This window comes from Carcharhinus amblyrhynchos, chromosome 32 (genome assembly GCF_965287045.1).
Source record: "Carcharhinus amblyrhynchos chromosome 32, sCarAmb.v2.hapA, whole genome shotgun sequence".
Taxonomy (NCBI): Eukaryota; Metazoa; Chordata; class Chondrichthyes; order Carcharhiniformes; family Carcharhinidae; genus Carcharhinus; species Carcharhinus amblyrhynchos.
The window spans coordinates 8,994,291-9,014,166 of NC_137355.1; the positions used below are offsets into that span (position 1 = coordinate 8,994,291).

Genomic DNA, 19,876 nt, shown 5'->3' on the forward strand with positions numbered 1-19,876 from the left:
GTGATATGATCCCTGTAATGGTAGGGGGTTTTAGTTAAGTGGGGCAGCATAGTTGGTGCAGGCTTGAAGGGCCTGTTCCTGTGCTGTAATTTTCTTTGTTCTTTGCACATCCTGATCCCAACCTCCCTGCCAAATTAGTTTTAAACCCTATACAACAACACTAACATACAGCCCCACAAGGCTATTGGTCCAGGTTCTGCCTCTTCAGGTGCCACCTCCCCCAGAATCAGTCCCAACGGCCCAACAATTTAAAGTCTTCCCATTCGCACTATCTGCTCTGGCCTCCTATTTCTAAACACTGGCACAATCTATTCCTGGGTGGGAAATATGCTGTTTGAGCACCATTTTAAAGAATCATTCATTCTCCAGGCAATGGTTATACTATACTTAAATGTTCCCCTGGGTGAAATTTTATTTTTGGTCTTCTTGTGGTCACTATGGTTAATCAGCTGGTGCCCTGACAAAATTATTCCTAATGTTATGATTTTCTAATATAAAAATGCAAAAGATTTAGAAACATAAAAACCAGAAGCAGGATTAGGTCATTCGGCCATTTGAGCCTATTCCATCATTCATTATGACCACGGCTGATCATCAAATTCAATATCCTGAATCTCCCTCCCCCTGCTATCCTTTGATCCCTTTAAATCCCTTTGTTGCATCCAAAATGATTATTTGATTTGAATAACAATTTAAAACTATTTACTTGACTAAGCGTCTGCAAATAAAATCAAATCACCTGCAACAAAGGAGACTTTGATCAATTTGTTAACAAACAAGCACCAGAATGATTGTAAGTAATATTGGCAATGGCTAACTTATTAAGATATTAGCTACACTCAGGTATTCCAATGAATTAATTATTACTGGTTACTCCAGCCAGTAACAGTGACTTCCTTTGCAAGTTTAATGAACCGTGCAATTAGGATCAATGATCGCTCAAAGATTGTTTTGGGAGCATAAACTGAAAACAAATTAATTTATTTAAACTTAATGCTTGGTTACATTTCAAAAATTTGGCACATGATCGATGCATTTCTTACCTTGACATGCTCCTGTTCGGATATTGGGAATAAAGCCACGACGACATGGTTGTGGTTGGGCAGGACACATCTCACAGGGATGTCCCCAGGCTCGTCCAACTGTTGCACAGCAAAGGATTTTGGTGCAGACAATGCCAGTCAGTTGCCCTTGGCACATCTGGTTTTCCACTGATGTAAAACATGGCCCAGTTCTGTAATCTAAAATTAAAAAAAAACTATCATGGCAAAAAGGCATTTTTAAGAAGCAAGTTCCCAAAATGTTATTGCTTGATATCAGCAGTACTTACATGAACGTTAAATTATAGGAAACTGTTTTTGTTTTCATCAACACAGTTTTTTGTGATTGCTAAATGAAACAATCATCAAAAAATCATTAAAAAAAGTCTACCTGGCTATATAATCCTTATAATGACATCTGTACAACAACAGATTATTGCTACTGATACACTGTCTACACTTCCCTCTGTCCCGGCAAAGCAACCAGCATAGATAAGGACCCCACCACCCCGAACATTCTCTCTTCCACCTTCTTCTGTTGGGAAAAAGGCCGCGTACCAACCGACTCAAGAACAGCTTCTTCCCTGATGCCGTCACTTTTGAATGGACCTACCTCACATTAAGTTGATCTTTCTCTATACCCTAGCTATGACTAAAACATTCTGCATTCTCTTGTTTCTTTCTCAATGAATGGTATGTTTTGACTGTATAGCACGCAAGAAACAATACTTCTCACTATATGCTAATACATGTGGCAATAATACATCGAATTAAATCAAATCACTTTTATAGATCTAGGCAAAAAAAATTAAATAATCCCAGCGAGGTATTGCATGGACTAATACTCATCGAAACAAAGCTTAAAGATAATATCCCAGACTCTATCACCATCCCGGGCATATCCTTGTCCCTATCTATAGCACAGGCTGATCAGAAGTGCAGGAAGAATAGTATGTAGAAAAGAAGGGTGGCCCTTCATTTGATCTTGACCCCACAAAGTCTCATGGCATCAGATCAATCACAAGCAAGGAAGCCTCCTGATAGTTAACACTTACAGTCCTACATTAACTTCAACGAATCAGTACTCCTTGTTGAACACCAGTTAGAAGAAGCACTGTGCGTAGCAAAAACACAATGTACTCTGGTGTCAACCCAGTGAAGTTACAATACAGAACTACTTGCATTCCAAAAAGCAAAAGCAGCATGTAATACACAGATCTATGCAATTTGACACATCCAGTTGTGACTAGCCAATTAAACGACCAACAGGAGGAGTAAACTCCAAAAATAACCCATCCTCAATGAACGGGTGCCCAGTATATCAGCAATATATAAGGCGAAAGCATTTGTATCCATCTTCAGTGGAAGTGCCAAATAGATAATCCATCTCAGCCTCATCCTGGGGTTCCCCAGTATCTCGCATGTCAATCATCAGCCAGTTCAGTTCACTCCACTCCAAACAATATCAAGAAATAGCTGATGACAGTGAACACTGAAAAGACTGTGCTGTCAGAAAACATCCTGATAAATGTACTGGTGACTTATGCTCCAGTACTAGTAATGTCCTCAGCCAAACTTATAGATTACAGCTATGACACTGGCATCTACAGACAATGTGGAATATTCCCTAGGTTATGTCCAGTAAACAACAGGAACAAATTCAAGACGGAAGTAGTAATTGACAGAGCTATCAAACAGCACTCACCCAGCAACAACCTGCCCACTGATCCTCAGTGTGGGTTCCACCAGGACCACTTGGTTCCTGATCTCATTGGTCCCACATGAACAAAACAGCTGAATTCAAGAGAGGAGATGAGAGTGACTACCCTTGATGTATGGAAGTATATGGCCAAGTCTAGTAGCGAGGAGCCTAGCAAAATTTAAGTTAATGGAAATTAAGGAGAAAATAGTTTCTTTCTAGCACAAAGGAAGGTGGGTCTGTTTGTTGGAAGCCAATCATTTCAACTCTAAGAAATGGCTGCAGGAGTTCCTCAGGGTCATGTCCCATAAGCCCAATCATTTTTGGTTGCTTCATCAATAATCTCCTTTCATCATTAGGTTGAAAGTGAAGATTCACTGAAAATCTCACAATGTTCAGTGCCATTCAGAACTCTTCAAATACTGAAGTGATCTATGCCAATATGCAGCAAGACCTGGACAACATTCAGGCTTGGGTTGATAAGTGGCAACTAAAATTTATGTCACATAGGTGCCAGATATTCACCATCTCCAACAACAGAGAAGTCAAACATCTCCCTTTAACAGTCAAAATGGCATTGACATTGCTGTATTCCCTACTAACAACTTCCTGAGGGCGGCCACTGATCAGAAACTGAACTGAACCAGCCATTACAGCAACTGCGGCTATAAGTGGTCAGAAGCTAGGAATTTGGTGGTGAATATCTTGCTTCCTGACTCCCAAAGCCTGCCTACCATCAACAATGTACAAGTCAGGATTGTGTTAGAATTTTCTCCAAATGACTTCATGAGTGCAGCTCAAACAACACTCAAAAAGCACAACGTCGTCCAAGACAAAGCAGCCAAATGGATTGGCATCTCATCTGCCACCTTAAACACTCCCTCCACTACTGATATACAGTGGTAGTAGTTTGCACCATCTACAAGATTGCACTGCAATAATTCACCAAGACTCTTTCACCAGTGCCTTCCAAATTCACAACCTCTATCAACTTGAAGCAAACAGGTTGCAGACACAAGGAAACACCACAGTTCTCCTCAAAGCAGCACACTATTCTGACTCAGAACTTGACTGTTGCAGCATCAAATCCTGGAATTCCCTTCCCAGAAGCACTGTTGATGCACTTGCATCCAAATGTACTGCAGTAGTTCAAGAAGGTGGTTCATTATTATCTTCTCGAAGGCAATTAAGGATAACAAATAAACACTGACCTAGCTATTAAGACATCCCTGGGTTGAGGGGTTGAATGCACAACTATTGGCTGAGCTGCCAAGTCCTGAAAAACATCTCTACCAGACAAGAGGCAAAGGCCTATCTGACCTCATCCATCTACCCATTGATGACATATCTATCTATTACAGTGCTGACAGGAGTTACTTTACTATCCTTGGAGAGACAAAGGCCAGTCTTCACACTGAGAATAGCTTCCAATGTATTGCATGACACAACCATTCTGCTAAATGGATAAATTCAGAACAGGTTTAGTGGTGCAAACTGGGCATCTATAAGGAGCTATGGCTACTACGAGCAGCAGACTTGTATTTAACCCCAATCTGTTACCCTATGGCACAGGATATCTCTCCTTCAAGTGAGAAGTTATTTACCTTGCTTGAAAGAGCTGAATTTTTTTTAAAAAAAGGTTAAAACCTGAAGTGCTGATGTTCAAAGAGACTTTGGTGTGTTCCTACAAGGAATGCAAAAAGCTATCATGCAGTGTAGAAAGCAATTAGGAATATAAGACAAAGGGCCTGTTAGCCTTTATTGCAAGCGGAATGAAGTACAGGAACAAAGAAACCTTGCTAGAGTTGTACAGGACTTTGGTAAGACCACATCTGTGTGCAATGTTGGTTTCCACATTTAAGAAAATATAATACTTGCATTGGAGGAGGTTGAGCTAAGGTTCATTGAATTGTTCCACAGAAGGAAAAAGTTGTTCTATGATTAGAGAAATTGTGTCATTTGTCTAGAGTTTAGAAGAATGAGAGGTGGTCTCTTTGAAACATATACAAGATTTTTAAAAGACTTGATAGGGTAGATGCTAAATAGTCTCAGGATAAGGGGACATTATTTAGGACTGAGGAGAAATTGCTTCATTGAAGGGTTGCGAATCTTCAGAATTCCCTACCTCACAAGGTTGTGATGCTCCTTTAATACATTTAAGTATGGGATAGGCATTTTTTGGTTGCTTAGGATATGGAGAACAGGCAGACATCAAGGACTAACATCAAGTTAAATTCTCCCTTGCTGGAGATGGTCATTGCCTGACATTTGTGGCACAAATGTTACTCTTACCACTTATCAGCCCATTCACAGACATTGCCCCGGTCATACTGTATTTGGACATGGACTGCTTCAGATGCAGTGCAAACTGCATTACAATAACTCACCAAAGTTAGATCAGCAGCATCTTTTAAACCCAGAACTTTACCATCTAGAAAAATGAGGTAACAAATGAATATGAAAATCGCCACCTCCAAGTTTTCCTCCAAATCATACTATATCAGTGCTCCTTCATTGTCACTGGGTGAAAATTATGGAATCCTTCCTTAGCAGTACCGGCGGTGTATCTACACCATACAGATAGTTCAAGAACGCTACAAACCATCATGTTCTTAAGGGCCTTGGAGGATGAGCAATAAATTATGGTTTGCCAGTGATGCCCACATCCCACAAATGAATAAAATTGTGTAGGCATTTTTAATCCCACAAAAAAGAACATACACAGCCATTTTAATGTGCGTTTGGGTATAAACTTGCTTCAAGGCAAAGATTTTCTCAGATAGCCACATAATGGATTGATTACCCAGAGGCGGATACAGAAATGATTTAAATGCAGAACGATCGGTTGTTTTGCATAGCTTTTTGTACATTTCTCAAGCAATGGTCTATTAATTTAGAATACTGATCATTGGAGGACAACATCTAGCAGTTCATAACTGCTAAAAAGGAAATGAAAATGAGCACACAGGAAATGAAAAGCAATGTTCAAAAAATTAGGGGTGTGAATACAAGGGTATAGTTGATGTCTAAAGCACAAAATTGCAGAATAGTTCTCAAGAAGAAAATGGTGAATAATATATAAAAATTATATCATATGGTTCAGTTGTTTGCTGAAGAATAAATGTTGGCCAGGACACTTAAGCACTCCCTGATTTTCAAGTAGCTTTGCTGGATTTTTTTTTACATTGATCTGAGAGGGCAGGTGAGCCCATGCTCTGAAGCAGAAAGATGTTATTCCAACAATGCAGCACTCCTTTAGCACTGCATTTAAGCAATGGGCTTAGCTTAATTAAGTCTCAAGTCTCTGAATTGAGATCCCATAATCTGCTGCCTCAGATGTGACAGTGCTCCTGTGGGCTAAAGCTGACATCTAGCAAATAAAACAAGTTTGAAATTTAAATTGTAATTTGTTGAAACATTACTTATTTCAGAGAAGGCAAGTCACTCTTGATCAGTCTCCCAGAGGTCAGTTTTAAGTGTACATAAAGATAGCATGCAAAACATATCAATAGGTGCATTTTTTGTACTTCAAAATTGTCTAATGGGGAATCAGGTTTAAATAATGGAAAAGCTACTGATAGTGCAATCAGAATTGGTGGATGAGAATAGATTTTGATTTGATTCAATTTATTGTTGTCACATGTATTAGTATGCAGTATTATGAAACGAAGGTGGGGTCCCTCCTCTGAGAACTAAAACCTAACTTCTCAAAGAGGAATATCTTGCCTCATAATTTGTAAAAGTGAATGTTAAGTGGTATGATCTGTTCTTTAACAACTTTTAGTGGTTAAGTCAAAATAACTCCCTGATACTCATTTTAATATCAACAAGTAACAATTTATTTCTCTAATTAACAGTGAACAAATTAACTAAAGTATTAACAACCAAATAAAACACAATTTTAATGAATGCTGTTTGGATAAATACAATTCCCACTTATTAACAAAAAAGTAGATTTTAGTCCCTCTTTAAATTACAATCAGATTTTGTCTCTTCCGGAATAGTCTGGGTCTTCTCTGTTGATTCTTCTTTGCCAACGAGATGAGGTTTTGAGATAAAAGCTATGAGCTATGGCAGGTGGCAGTTGTTCTCTTCCACTGTCACACTGTCCCCTTCCTTTCATACCTGTGACGACAGATCAACGTCCCCCACAATAGGATTGGTCCTAGATTGCCAAAACCATACGATTTAATTTTAATAGGTCCTTGGTATCTAAGTGTCTAATTCAAATCGATAGGCTGAATTCAAATACTGGAAAGCCTGTTGCCTTGGTAACCCTGCTACTTGGCCTTCTGTTACAAATGTTTCATTTTGAGCACTCTATCTGTACTTGCTTTTTTTTAAAACTTTCTAAACATAGCAAAAGCACCATGTTTTTAAAGGGACTGTGCAATGCTTTTTCCCTAGCATTTTAGAACTTTACAATTACCAATTTACAATTATTCTACTCAACCCACAGTGAAAAGTATTATTTCTTGCGTGCTATACAAAGCGTACCATACATACAGAAGGAAAAGAGAAGGTGCAGAATGTAACATTATAGAGTTGCAGTCATAGCTAGGGTGTTGAGGAAGATCGACTTAATACGAGGTAGGTACATTCAAAAGTCTGATGGCAGCAGGGAAGTAGCTGTTCTGGAGTCGACTGGTACATGACCTCAGACTTTTGTATCTTTTTCCTGACAGGAGAAGGTGGAAGAGAGAACATCTGGGGTGCGTGAGGTCTTTAATTATGCTGGTTGCTTTTCCGAGGAGTGCAAAACGTAGACAGAGTCAATGGATGGGAGGCTGGTTTGCATGATGAACTGGGCTTGATTCATAATCTTTTGTAGTTTTTTTTATGGTCTTGGACAGAGCAAGAGCCATACCAAGTTGTGATACAACCAGAAAGAATGCTTTCCATGGTGCATTTGTAAACGTCAGTAGAGTCATAGCAGACATGCCAAATTTTCTTAGTTTCCTGAAAGTAGAGGCATTGGTGGGCTTTCTTAACTATAGCACCAGCATGAGGGACCAGGAAGGTTGTTGGTGATCTGGACACCTAAAAACCTGAAGCGCTTGACTATTTTCACTTCAACTCCACAGCATGCCCTCCACTACATTTCCTGAAGTCAATGACTAACTCCTTTGTTGACACTGAGGGAGAAATTATTGTCATTACACCAGTTCACCTGATTCTCTATCTCTTTGAATGGTAACTGGCCATTCAAATAATTGCATTGGGAACAGCAGTAGGAAAAACAAAACTCTACCAGCACAACCTTGGAAACTCATAGGCATTGTTGTTGACACACAGTAGTTGGCAGACTTAATAAAATGATAATTTAGGCAAGTTTTCAAACGGTTTATGAAACTTACAGAACCAGTACTCAGGTCTCAGTAGAACAAGGGAGGTAAACTGTGAGGGAGATATTTGGATTGGGGGATTATTTTAGAATTAGCATGCCTGATATAATACCTAGGCAATACTGTTCAATTGGGGTAATTTTGCATTAGCAAGGGTCAGTAAGATAGTAATATTTGAAGAAAGCATTTACAACAATATAACCATGATTCTGTTTCAGTCCCCAGCAAAGCAAAATGCTCCATTGGAAGTGATTGTAGAATCACCTTTACTTTTTTTTATTAGCAGCACTGTACCTTTTGCAGTAATAGACAGAATATTTTGAGCAGAAAATACAATTATAAATTGTTTATTACACAATCAACTGATCACAGCTGACATCTTGGGCTCTTCCTATACATAAGTAAACACTAGTGCTATGACCATAGCTGATATTTGTTGAGCAAATCAAATTCCAAAACTTGGGCTTGCTATAAAAATCCAGCAATAGTATCAAAGGCAAATGTGCTGTCACTTTAGTAAGGATATACCTCATAACCTCTCAAACTCACTGACACTCTTCTGTGGAAATCAAAGAAACCTCAGTACAAGCCTGCTTTTTGCAGTCCAAAACTTTTCAGGCTTGAATGGATGGATGATTTGAATTTCATCTTCTCAGCCCCAGCTGTTTCCAGGAGGTCTTCTCCCCCTCCCCCCTACCCTATACCCCCACCACAGCCAAGACCACTTCAGTTCAACCTCTCTCCTAAAATATCCTTTTCCCTTTCACTTTTGATTCCATTGTTCTTACCACTTTTTTAAAATTAACTTTTCCAAAATATAACAATCTTGTATGTCTTTCCTATTATCCTCACTTAATAGCCTTTGCTTACTAATGAAACTTTTGCAAGCTATAAAAGCTCCCCTTTGAAATTTAACAGCTGAGAGAAAGAACTAAGTTACTCTTGGACCTCAACTATTTATAATCTAAATAAATGATCTGCAAGCAGGGCCAAGGTGTAACATAGCAAAATTCACAGATAATACTAAACTAGATGGGAAACCAGGCTATGATGAGGAGAAGATTTACAGATGGATATTGCTAAGCTATGAGAATGGGTCAGAATCTGGCAGATGGGAGTTTAATGTGGATAAGTGTGAAGTTATCCATCTTGGATGGAAAAATAAAAAGAGGAATTATTATTTAAATGGGAAGCAGATTCAAAGTGTGTCAATGCAGACGGATTTGGGTGGCCTTATGCATGAATTGCAGAAAGTGCTATGCAGGTGTAGCATATAATAAGAAATGCAAATGGAATCTTGGCATATATTGCAAAAGGGCTGTACTTTAAAAGCAAAGAAGTGTTGTTACAATCATAAGGCATTGGTGACACCACACTTGGGAGTACTGTGTCCAGCTTTGGTCTCCTTACTTGAGGAAGGATGTGGTGGTATGGAGGCAGTTCAGAGGAGGTCACCAGATTGATTCCAGGGATGAAAGAGCTGTCGTACGACAAACAATTGAGTAGCTTGGGTTTGAACTCAAGAGTTCAGAAGAATGAGGGAATCAGATTGAGGTTTATAAAATGCTAAAGGGAATTGATAAGAAAGATGTTGAACAGATGTTCCCCCTTGTGAGAAGTCTAGAACAAGCAGTCATAGACATAGCGTGAAAGGGGGTTGGTTTAAAACAGAGATGAGGAAAATCTCTTAGAGGGATGTGAATCTGTGGAACACTCTGACCCAGACTGCAATAGAGGCAGAATCAATCAACAGATTCAAGAGAGAGAGATAAATATGTTTCTGATGAAAAGTGGGATAAAGAGCTATCACCCATTATCATGGAAAACACCAAACGGTCTCAAAAGGCTGAACTGCCTACTTCCACTTCTAATTTTTATGTTCCTTTCCATCTCCCAATACAAATTTCAAAATTTTATTTACTACAAAACTACTTGATCACAGCTTCATTACAATTGTATGCATTTGGCCCCTTTACGCCATTCAACCTTCAACTCTTCCAGACAGATAGCGTCCATTAATTTTTACCCAGATTAACTAATACATACGCACAGCCTTCTTTACAGAATACAATAATCGCCCAAAATTTTTTTTTAAAAAATCCATCTTCACACCAGTCTCAGTCAGGAAGGGCTCATTTTCAGCATTAATAAAAGTCATACTATAGTCCAAGGTTATACAATTCAGGCAAATATGGAAGCTAATATAAATAACTTTTATTAATGCTGAAAATGAGCCCTTCCTAACTGAGACTGGCGTGAAGATGGATTTTTAAAAAAAATTTTGGGGATTATTGTATTCTGTAAAGAAGGCTGTGCGTATGTATTAGTTAATCTGGGTAAAAATTAATGGACACTATCTGTCTGTCCATAGGTGTAAACTCTGCGATATAAGGTGCTATTAAAAAATATTATCTCATGATACATTACAAAATATTGCAAAACACAGAACACCATTTCATCGATCCAGCTACATTATGAAAACTGAACAGCTATTACTTCTGGAGAGATAGCATTGCAAAACAAAAATGTATATTAAACTTGTATGGAATTTTGGTTAGACAATGCTTGGTTTCCATGTAATAAAATGTATATAGAGATACCAAATAAAGTGAAAATGAATTTGCTGGAATAATACCAGAACTTAGAACTAGAGATCCATGTAACCCTACACATTTATCATGGCTAATCCACCTAACCTAAACACTTTTGGGGCAGCTTAGCATGGCCAATCCACCTAACCTTTACACTGTAGGAGAAAATTGGAGCACCTGGAGGAAATGCATGCAGACAAGGACATGCAAACTCCACAAGACAGTCATCTAAGGCTCAGGATCAAACCTGCATCCCAGGCGCTGTGAGGAAGCAGCGCTAACCACTGTGCCATCATGCCCCTCTGTCAGAACTGTAGATTCTTATCCATGGAACTATTCTTATAAGCCTCTTTTGCACTCTCTTCACTGCGTTCACACTCTTCCCATAGAAGAGTGGCCCCAAACTGTACACAATAATGCGGCTGAGTTTTAACTAGTGTCTTGTATATGTTCAGCATAATCTCCTTGCTCTTGTACGCTATGCCCCTATTAATAAAGCCCAAGGTACTATATATGTTTCATTAACTGCTCTCTCCACCTGTCCTGCTACCTTCAATGCTCTATATATACTCAGGTGCTTCTGTTCCTGCACCCCCATAAGAACTGTAACCTTTATTTTATATCCATGTCCTTCCCACCAAAATGCATCACCTCACACAAAGGCAAAAATTTGTCAAAGCTTTGTTGTATTAATTGCATATGACAAAAATCCAACAATACTAAGTGCTAACTATTCTTAATTTTCCTGCATGATACAAGTGGCTGCAAATACTGAATTTAACACAACCATCCCTTATGGACTTCTAACCATTACTACAAATTTTAAAACCTTTCATACTGTTCATCAGATAGCTGATTGCTGTTTTCAGCAAGTATTTTAGGGGTTGTTCCATTATTCTGCATGGCTTGCAAAATACCGCACAGGCATTGTGTCACATTTACTTTGAAGCAAATCTGATTATTAAGCAGCTTGTGCTCATTTTAAAACAGACTGAATGTTCCACCTTACAGACATGTTGGCTCCAGCTGAATACAGGATCACCATTTCAAAACTCTGACAAAGTGCCACGTTGAAGCAAACTTGAATCATGCACTACAGAAAAAACAAAAGCTTCTGATATTAGGGATGACAGTCAGACCTGTGTTTAGGTTTTGTCAGAATAAAGCCTTACCTGGAGTTCTGGTGAAAGTGTTTCCTCTGATCATGCTCTTATGCAAACTAAACAGGATCACAATACAGTACAGGCTCGGCACACCAAATATGTATGTAAGTTTATAAATACAGGAAATCAAAGAAATCATTGATGTACCTAATTTCTAAAGGAGCATACATTATGGTTGTGCAATATTTATCATAGTGGCAACATTTGCGAGGGCAGCACTAAAATCCATCAATATTTATTTCATAACAGTATAGAATAACAAAGTAATGTCAAGTGTAAGGGGTCAAGCTAACATAAATTGCCATCAACAAAAACCAGCATGGTATGATGAAATACCTAAGTTATTCATACTAGACAATTTCCTGTAAAGAGAATTAATAATTAAGAAAGCTTCAATACCATCAGAATAACATTTAATAGCGCAGTCAAAACATTTTTGCTACAGTTCGAAGAAAAACTTTGTTTTTATACATATGCACAATGCTTTCCTTGTTTCAAAATTATACCAACAAATACTCTTTGTACAGCTGCCATCACTGTCAGCAAGTTACAAACTTTGGTCATAATTCTCCCAGAAACACTACACTCTAACCCCTCATCCATGATTTCCTGCAATTTGAGGAACAGCTGTGATCACTCCAGTTGCCTTTCCTACATATTCCATCTGGACAACTCTCAGGTCATGTTGATTGCTTCTGGAACATCTGGAAGCAATCATACCTTGTGATGTCTTAAAGGAAGCTAATAATGCCTACAAACAATAGCAGTCTCTCACCACTTTCTTAATATGAATATTGATGTTTTAAGTGCGAATTTGCAATTAAAACTGCAACCCTCCGTGTTTTAATGGATCACTTGTTAACCATTAAGTTCAACTCTGTCATTTCTTGTGGGCAGGTGCCTGCTGCCAGGGCTCTGCCAATTTCTTCATAATTCCTTCCTTGTGTCTTTAAAAATTTTACTTCCTGGTAAAGTTTAATGTGTATTTCAAGCTGGGGGTCACCGATCTTACAAATTTAAAACTTTTTTATGCTTTTATTTGTCAGTTTTGATGATAGGTCACTAACCTGAAATGTTAATTGTGCTTCTCTCTTCACAGATGCAACCAGACCTACTGGGTATTTCCAGAATTTTCTGTATTTATTTCAGATGTGCAGCATTTTGCTTTTGTATTAATATTAATTAATGCTAAAATGAAGACTTTTTTGTGTTGCAGGTCTATTTCTGAATTTGAACTGAACTGTCCAACCTGTAAGTACATATATACATATATATATATATATATATATATAAATATACACTTCATATTTTATACACAAAGTGTATGTGTGCATCATATCTACATAAACACAAGAACAAGAACAAGATTCGTTAAAGGGAAGTCGTGTCTGACAAATTTACTGGAGTTCTATGAGGATGTGTCTAGGGTGGTGGATAGAGGAGAGCCGGTGGATGTGGTCTTTCTAGATTTTCAGAAGGCGTTTGACAAGGTACCTCACAAGAGGTTATTGCAGAAGGTCAGGGGACATGGAGTTGGGGGTAGGGTGTTAGCGTGGATAGAGGATTGGTTGTCAAATAGGAGGCAGAGAGTGGGGGTCAATGGGTGCTATTCGGATTGGCGGATGGTGACTAGTGGAGTGCCCCAGGGGTCGGTGCTGGGGCCTCAGCTATTTACCATTTATATAGATGATCTGGAGGAGGGAACCGAGTGTAGGGTGTCGAAATTTGCTGATGACACCAAGATTGGTGGAACGGCAAATTGTGCGGAGGGTGTGGAGAGTCTACAGAAGGATCTAGATAGGCTGGGTGGATGGGCCAGGAACTGGCAAATGGAATTTAATGTTGGCAAGTGCGAGGTGGTCCACTTTGGTAGGGATAATGGTAGGTATTACTTACGGGGCGAAAAACTGCAGCAGGCGACGGTGCAGAGGGACCTCGGGGTCCTTGTGCATGAGTCGCAAAAACCCAGCTTGCAGGTGCAGCAGGTGGTCAGGAAGGCTAATGGGATGCTGGCCTTCATAGCGAGGGGGATTGAATATAAAAGTAGGGAGGTCTTGCTGCGGCTGTATAGAGCATTGGTGAGGCCGCAGCTGGAGTACTGTGTGCAGTTTTGGGCGCCGTACTTACGCAAGGATATTTTGGCCTTGGAGGGAGTGCAGAGGAGGTTTACTAGGTTGATGCCGGAGTTGAGGGGGCTGAGCTATGAGGAGAGGCTGAATAAATTAGGCTTGTACTCGTTAGAGTTTAGAAGAATGAGGGGAGATCTCATTGAGACGTATAAGATGATGAATGGGATGGATAGGATAGAGGTGGAGAGACTCTTCCCGCTCAGAAAGGATAGTAGGACTAGGGGGCACAGCCTCAAGATAAAGGGGGGGTGGTTTAGAACGGAGTTGAGGAGGAACTTCTTCACTCAAAGGGTGGTGAATCTCTGGAATTCTCTGCCCGTTGAAGTGGTGGAGGCTACCTGGCTAAATATTTTTAAGACGCGGGTTGATGGGTTTTTGATAAGAGAGGGGATTAAGGGTTATGGGGAGAGGGCGGGAATGTGGAACTGAGCCACGACAGATCAGCCATGATCTTATTGAATGGCGGGACAGGCTCGAAGGGATAGATGGCCTACTCCTGCTCCTATTTCTTATGTTCTTATGAAGAAAGACTAACTGGCCTATAATTACCAGGGTCATTCCTATTTCCTTTCTTGAAGAGAGGAACAACATTCGCCACTCTCCAGTCCTCTGGCACAATCCTCGTGGACAGTGAGGACCCAAAGATCAAAGCTAAAGGCTCCGCAATCTCATCCCTTGCCTCCTAAAGTATCCTAGGATGTATCCCATCTGGCCCAGGGGACTTAGCGACCCTCAGGTTTTTTAAAATTGCTAATATATCTTCCCTCAGAACATCTACCTCCTCCATCCTATCAGCATGTATCACACACTCATCTTCAAAAACATGGCCCCTCTCCTTAGTGAACATTGAAGAGAAGTATTCATTCAATGCCTCTCCTATCTCTTCTGATTCCATGCACAAGTTCCCACTACTATGTTGACTGGCCCTAACCTCACCCTGGTCATTCTTTTATTTCTCACATCAGAGTAAAAAGCCTTGGGGTTTTCCTTTATCCAACCTGCCAAGGACTTCTCATGCCCCTCCTAGCTCTCCTAAGCCGTTTTTTAAACTCAGTCCTAGCTACCTTGTAACCCTCAATCGACCCAACTGAACCTTGTTTTTTCATCCTTACACACGCTTCCTTTTTCCTCTTGACAAGACATTCAATCTCCTTTGTGAACCATGGTTCCCATACTTGACCATTTCCTCCCTGCCTGACAGGGACATACCTATCAAGGACATGCAGTATTTGTTCCTTGAACAAGCTCCACTTTTTGTTTGTGCCCATACCTGAAAGTTTCTGTTCCCATGTTATGCTACCTAATTCATGCTTAATTGCATCATAATTACCCCTGCCCCAATTATAAACCTTGCCCTGCCGTGTGACCCTATCCCTCCATTGCTATAATGAAGGATACCGAATTGTGGTCACTATCTCCAAAGTGCTCTCCCACAAACAAATCTAACACTTGGCCTGGTTCATTACCCAGTACCAAGTCCAATGTGGCCCCAGCTCTTGTCAGCTTATCCACATATCGTGTTAGGAAACCCTCCTGCACACACTGTACAAAAAGCGTCCCATCCGAACTATTCGACCTATAAAGGTTCCAATCAATACTTGGAAAAAGTTAAAGTCACCCATAATAACTACACTGTGACCTCCACACCTACCCATAATCTGTTTTGCCATTTCCTCTTCCACATCTCTATTACTATTTGGGGGCATTTAGAAAAACTCCTAACAATGTGATTGATCCTTTCCTATTTCTAACTTCAGCCCATATTACCTCAGTAGGCAGATCCCCCTCGAAATGCCTTTCAGCAGCCGTTAAACTATCCGTGATTAACAGTGCTATTCCTCCACCTCTTTTATCACCTTTCCTACTCTTACTGAAACATCTATACCCTGGAACTGCCAACAATTCCTGTCCCTGTTCTAACCATGTGTCCGTAATGGCCACAACATCATAGATTTGATAATGACAATCATAGCAACTGTCATTGATTGATGTTAAAAACTATCTGATTCACTAATTATTTCCTTTAGGAAAGAAAACCTGCCATCCATATAAGAGCTAGCCTACAGGTGACTCCACACCCTCAGTAATGTGGTTGATTCTTAACTGCCACTCATTTTAAGGGCAGTTAGGGCAGGGCAACATATACATCCCATAAAACAATAAAGAAGAAAAGTATGTTTTCACATCTGACTTTGTATCATCAGACCTGAGCTTTAGTTGCACAAATTATTATTGTGCTGCCTAATTCATGCTTAATTGCATCATAATTACCCCTGCCCTGCCATGTGACCCTATCCCTCCATTGCCATAATGAAGGATACTGAATTGTCATAATCTTGCTCATAATAAGAACATAAGAAATAGGAGCAGGAGTAGGCCATCTAGCCCTTCGAGCCTGCCCCGCCATTCAATAAGATCATGGCTGATCTGTCGTGGCTCAGTTCCACATTCCCGCCCTCTCCCCATAACCCTTAATCCCCTCTCTTATCAAAAACCCATCAACCCGCGTCTTAAAAATATTTAGCCAGGTAGCCTCCACCACTTCAACGGGCAGAGAATTCCAGAGATTCACCACCCTTTGAGTGAAGAAGTTCCTCCTCAACTCCGTTCTAAACCACCCCCCCTTTATCTTGAGGCTGTGCCCCCTAGTCCTACTATCCTTTCTGAGCGGGAAGAGTCTCTCCACCTCTATCCTATCCATCCCATTCATCATCTTATATGTCTCAATGAGATCTCCCCTCATTCTTCTAAACTCTAACGAGTACAAGCCTAATTTATTCAGCCTCTCCTCATAGCTCAGCCCCCTCAACTCCGGCATCAGCCTAGTAAACCTCCTCTGCACTCCCTCCAAGGCCAAAATATCCTTGCGTAAGTACGGCGCCCAAAACTGCACACAGTACTCCAGCTGCGGCCTCACCAATGCCCTATACAGCCGCAGCAAGACCTCCCTACTTTTATGTTCAATCCCCCTCGCTATGAAAGCCAGCATCCCATTAGCCTTCCTGACCACCTGCTGCACCTGCAAGCTGGGTTTTTGCGACTCATGCACAAGGACCCTGAGGTCCCTCTGCACCGTTGCCTGCTGCAGTTTTTCGCCCCGTAAGTAATAATCCTTCCTACCATTATTCCTACCAAAGTGGACCACCTCGCACTTGCCAACATTAAATTCCATTTGCCAGTTCCTGGCCCATCCACCCAGCCTATCTAGATCCTTCTGTAGACTCTCCACACCCTCCGCACAATTTGCCGTTCCACCAATCTTGGTGTCATCAGCAAATTTCGACACCCTCCACTCGGTTCCCTCCTCCAGATCATCTATATAAATGGTAAATAGCTGAGGCCCCAGCACCGACCCCTGGGGCACTCCACTAGTCACCATCCGCCAATCCGAATAGCACCCATTGACCCCCACTCTCTGCCTCCTATTTGACAACCTGTTCTCTATCCACGCTAACACCCTACCCCCAACTCCATGTCCCCTGACCTTCTGCAATAACCTCTTGTGAGGTACCTTGTCAAACGCCTTCTGAAAATCCAGAAAGACCACATCCACTGGCTCTCCTCTATCCACCGCCTTAGACACATCCTCGTAGAACTCCAGTAAATTTGTCAGACACGACTTCCCTTTAACGAAACCGTGCTGCGTCTGCTCTATCAAGCAATTCCTCTCAAGATGCCTCGCTATTTCCTCCTTGATGACGGATTCTAACATTTTACCTACAACAGACGTTAAACTAACCGGCCTATAATTCCCTGCCTTTTGTCTGGCACCCTTCTTAAACAACGGCGTAACATTAGCCGCTTTCCAATCTTCCAGCACTTCCCCAGAATCCAGCGACGTCTGGAAAATAACCACCAAGGCATCCACTATCACCTCCGCCATTTCTTTCAGAACTCTCGGATGCATTCCATCCGGTCCTGGCGACTTGTCCACAATCAGCCCCTCCAGTCTGTCGAGCACCGCCTCTCTCGTAACAGTAATGTCATTAAGACCCTCCAGTCCTACCACCTTTCCATCTCTAACACCCGGCAAATTATTCACGTCCTCCTCCGTGAAGACAGAAACAAAAAAGTTATTCAGGACCTCAGCCATATCCCCATCCCCTACCACTAAGTCCCCCTTCTCATCCTCTAAGGGACTAACGTTCACCCTAGCCAGCCTCTTCCTTTTTATATATTTATTAAAAACTCTTGCTATCCTTTTTTATATTAAGCGCTAGCCCAGCTTCATAGTTTCTCCTACCCTTCTTTATCAACTTCTTTGTCAATCTCTTCGGTGGTCAGTAAGTTAATGGAAAGGGTCCTGAGAGATAAGTTTTATGACCATTTGGAAAGATGCAGCTTAATCCAGGATAGTCAGCATGGTTTCATGAGGGGCAAGTCCTGCCTCACAAATTTGGCTGAATTCTTTGAGGAGGTAACTAAATGTGTAGACGAAAGTAGAGCAGTTGATGTTGTATACATGGATTTTAGTAAGGCATTTGATAAGGTTCCCCATGGTAGGCTCATGAAGAAGGTAAGGAGGTGTGGGATAGAAGGAAATTTGGCCGATTGGATAAGTAACTGGCTGATTCATAGAAGAAGAGGGTGGTGGTGGAAAGAAAATTTTCAGACTGGATGCCAGTTACCAGTGGTGTACCACAGGGATCAGTGCTGGGTCTTCTGCTATTTGTGATTTTTATCAATGACTTGGAAGAGGGGGCTGAAGAGTGGGTTAGGAAGTTTGCTGATGACACCAAGATTGGTGGAGTAGTGGATGAGGTGGACCTGTAGTATTGTTAATCAAGGATAGTTTAACGGCTGCTGAAAGGCATTTCAAGGGGGATCTGCCTACTGAGGTAATATGGGCTGAAGTTAGAAAATAGGAAAGGATCACATTGTTAGGAGTTTTCAAAAGAGCAAAGAGACATTGATAGGATGCAGAGCTGGGCAGAAAAGTGGCAGATGGAGTTTAACCCTGATAAGTGCTAGGTGATTAATTTTGACATAAGTACATAAGAAATAGGAGCACGAGTAGGCCATCTAGCCCCTTGAGCCTGCCCCACCATTCAATAAGACCATGGCTGATCTGAAAGTGGTTCAGTTCCACTTACCTGCCTGCTCCTCATAACCCTTAATTCCCTTATCGATCAGAAATCTATCTACCTGTGACTTAAACATATTCAACGAGGTAGCCTCCACCGCTTCAACGGGCAGAGAATTTCAGAGATTCACTACCCTCTGAGAAGAGAAGTTCCTCCTCAACTCACCTCCCCCCCACCCCCTTATTTTGAGGCTGTGTCCTCTAGTTCTTGTTTCCTTCCTAAGTGGAAAGAATCTCTCTGCCTCTACCCTATCTAGTACCTTCATTATCTTATATGTCTCTATAAGATCACCCCTCAGCCTTCTAAACTCCAACGAGTACAGGCCCAATCTACTCAATCTCTCCTCATAATCTAACCTCATCATCTCCAGTGTCAACCTGGTGAACCTCCAAGGCCAATATATCCTTTTGCAAATAAGGGGACCAAAATTGCACACAGTACTCTAGTTGCTGCTTCACCAGTACCTTGTACAATTGCAGCAAGACCTCCCTGCTTTTATATTCCATTCCTCTCACGATAAAGGCCAACATTCTATTTGCCTTCTTGATCACCTGCTGTACCTGTAAACTGAGTTTTGCGATTCATGCACAAGGATCCCCAACTCCGTGTATCCCAATATTCAGCAGCAACCTTTTGTGAGGCACCTTATCAAACGCCTTCTGGAAATCTAAAAGCACCACATCTACCAGCTCCCTCTGTCAACCACACTCGTTACATCCTCATAGAAATCTAGTAAATTCGCCCAACACAACTTTCCCTTCATGAATCCATGCTGCGTCTGCTTGATCGAACCGTTCTTCTCCAGGTGTCCTGCTATTTCTTCTT

The 19,876-nt window shown here is 41.0% G+C and overlaps 1 protein-coding gene and 1 long non-coding RNA gene across 3 annotated transcripts in view; one reads left to right on the plus strand and one right to left on the minus strand.

Moving 5' to 3' along the window:
* The window catches only part of LOC145360729 (fibrillin-1-like), a 407,592-nt gene that overhangs the window by 296,811 nt on the left and 90,905 nt on the right, over nt 1–19,876 (minus strand). For both annotated transcript variants that reach the window (XM_080216108.1, XM_080216109.1), the window contains exon 6: nt 1,044–1,241. In XM_080216108.1, the coding sequence (XP_080072234.1) occupies nt 1,044–1,241 (198 nt within the window). The remainder of the gene's footprint in view (nt 1–1,043; nt 1,242–19,876) is intronic.
* LOC145360731 (uncharacterized) overlaps nt 1–19,876 on the plus strand; it is a 73,865-nt gene that overhangs the window by 11,442 nt on the left and 42,547 nt on the right. Inside the window, exon 2 of the long non-coding RNA XR_013889766.1 lies at nt 13,055–13,089. This is a non-coding gene — a long non-coding RNA (uncharacterized LOC145360731). The remainder of the gene's footprint in view (nt 1–13,054; nt 13,090–19,876) is intronic.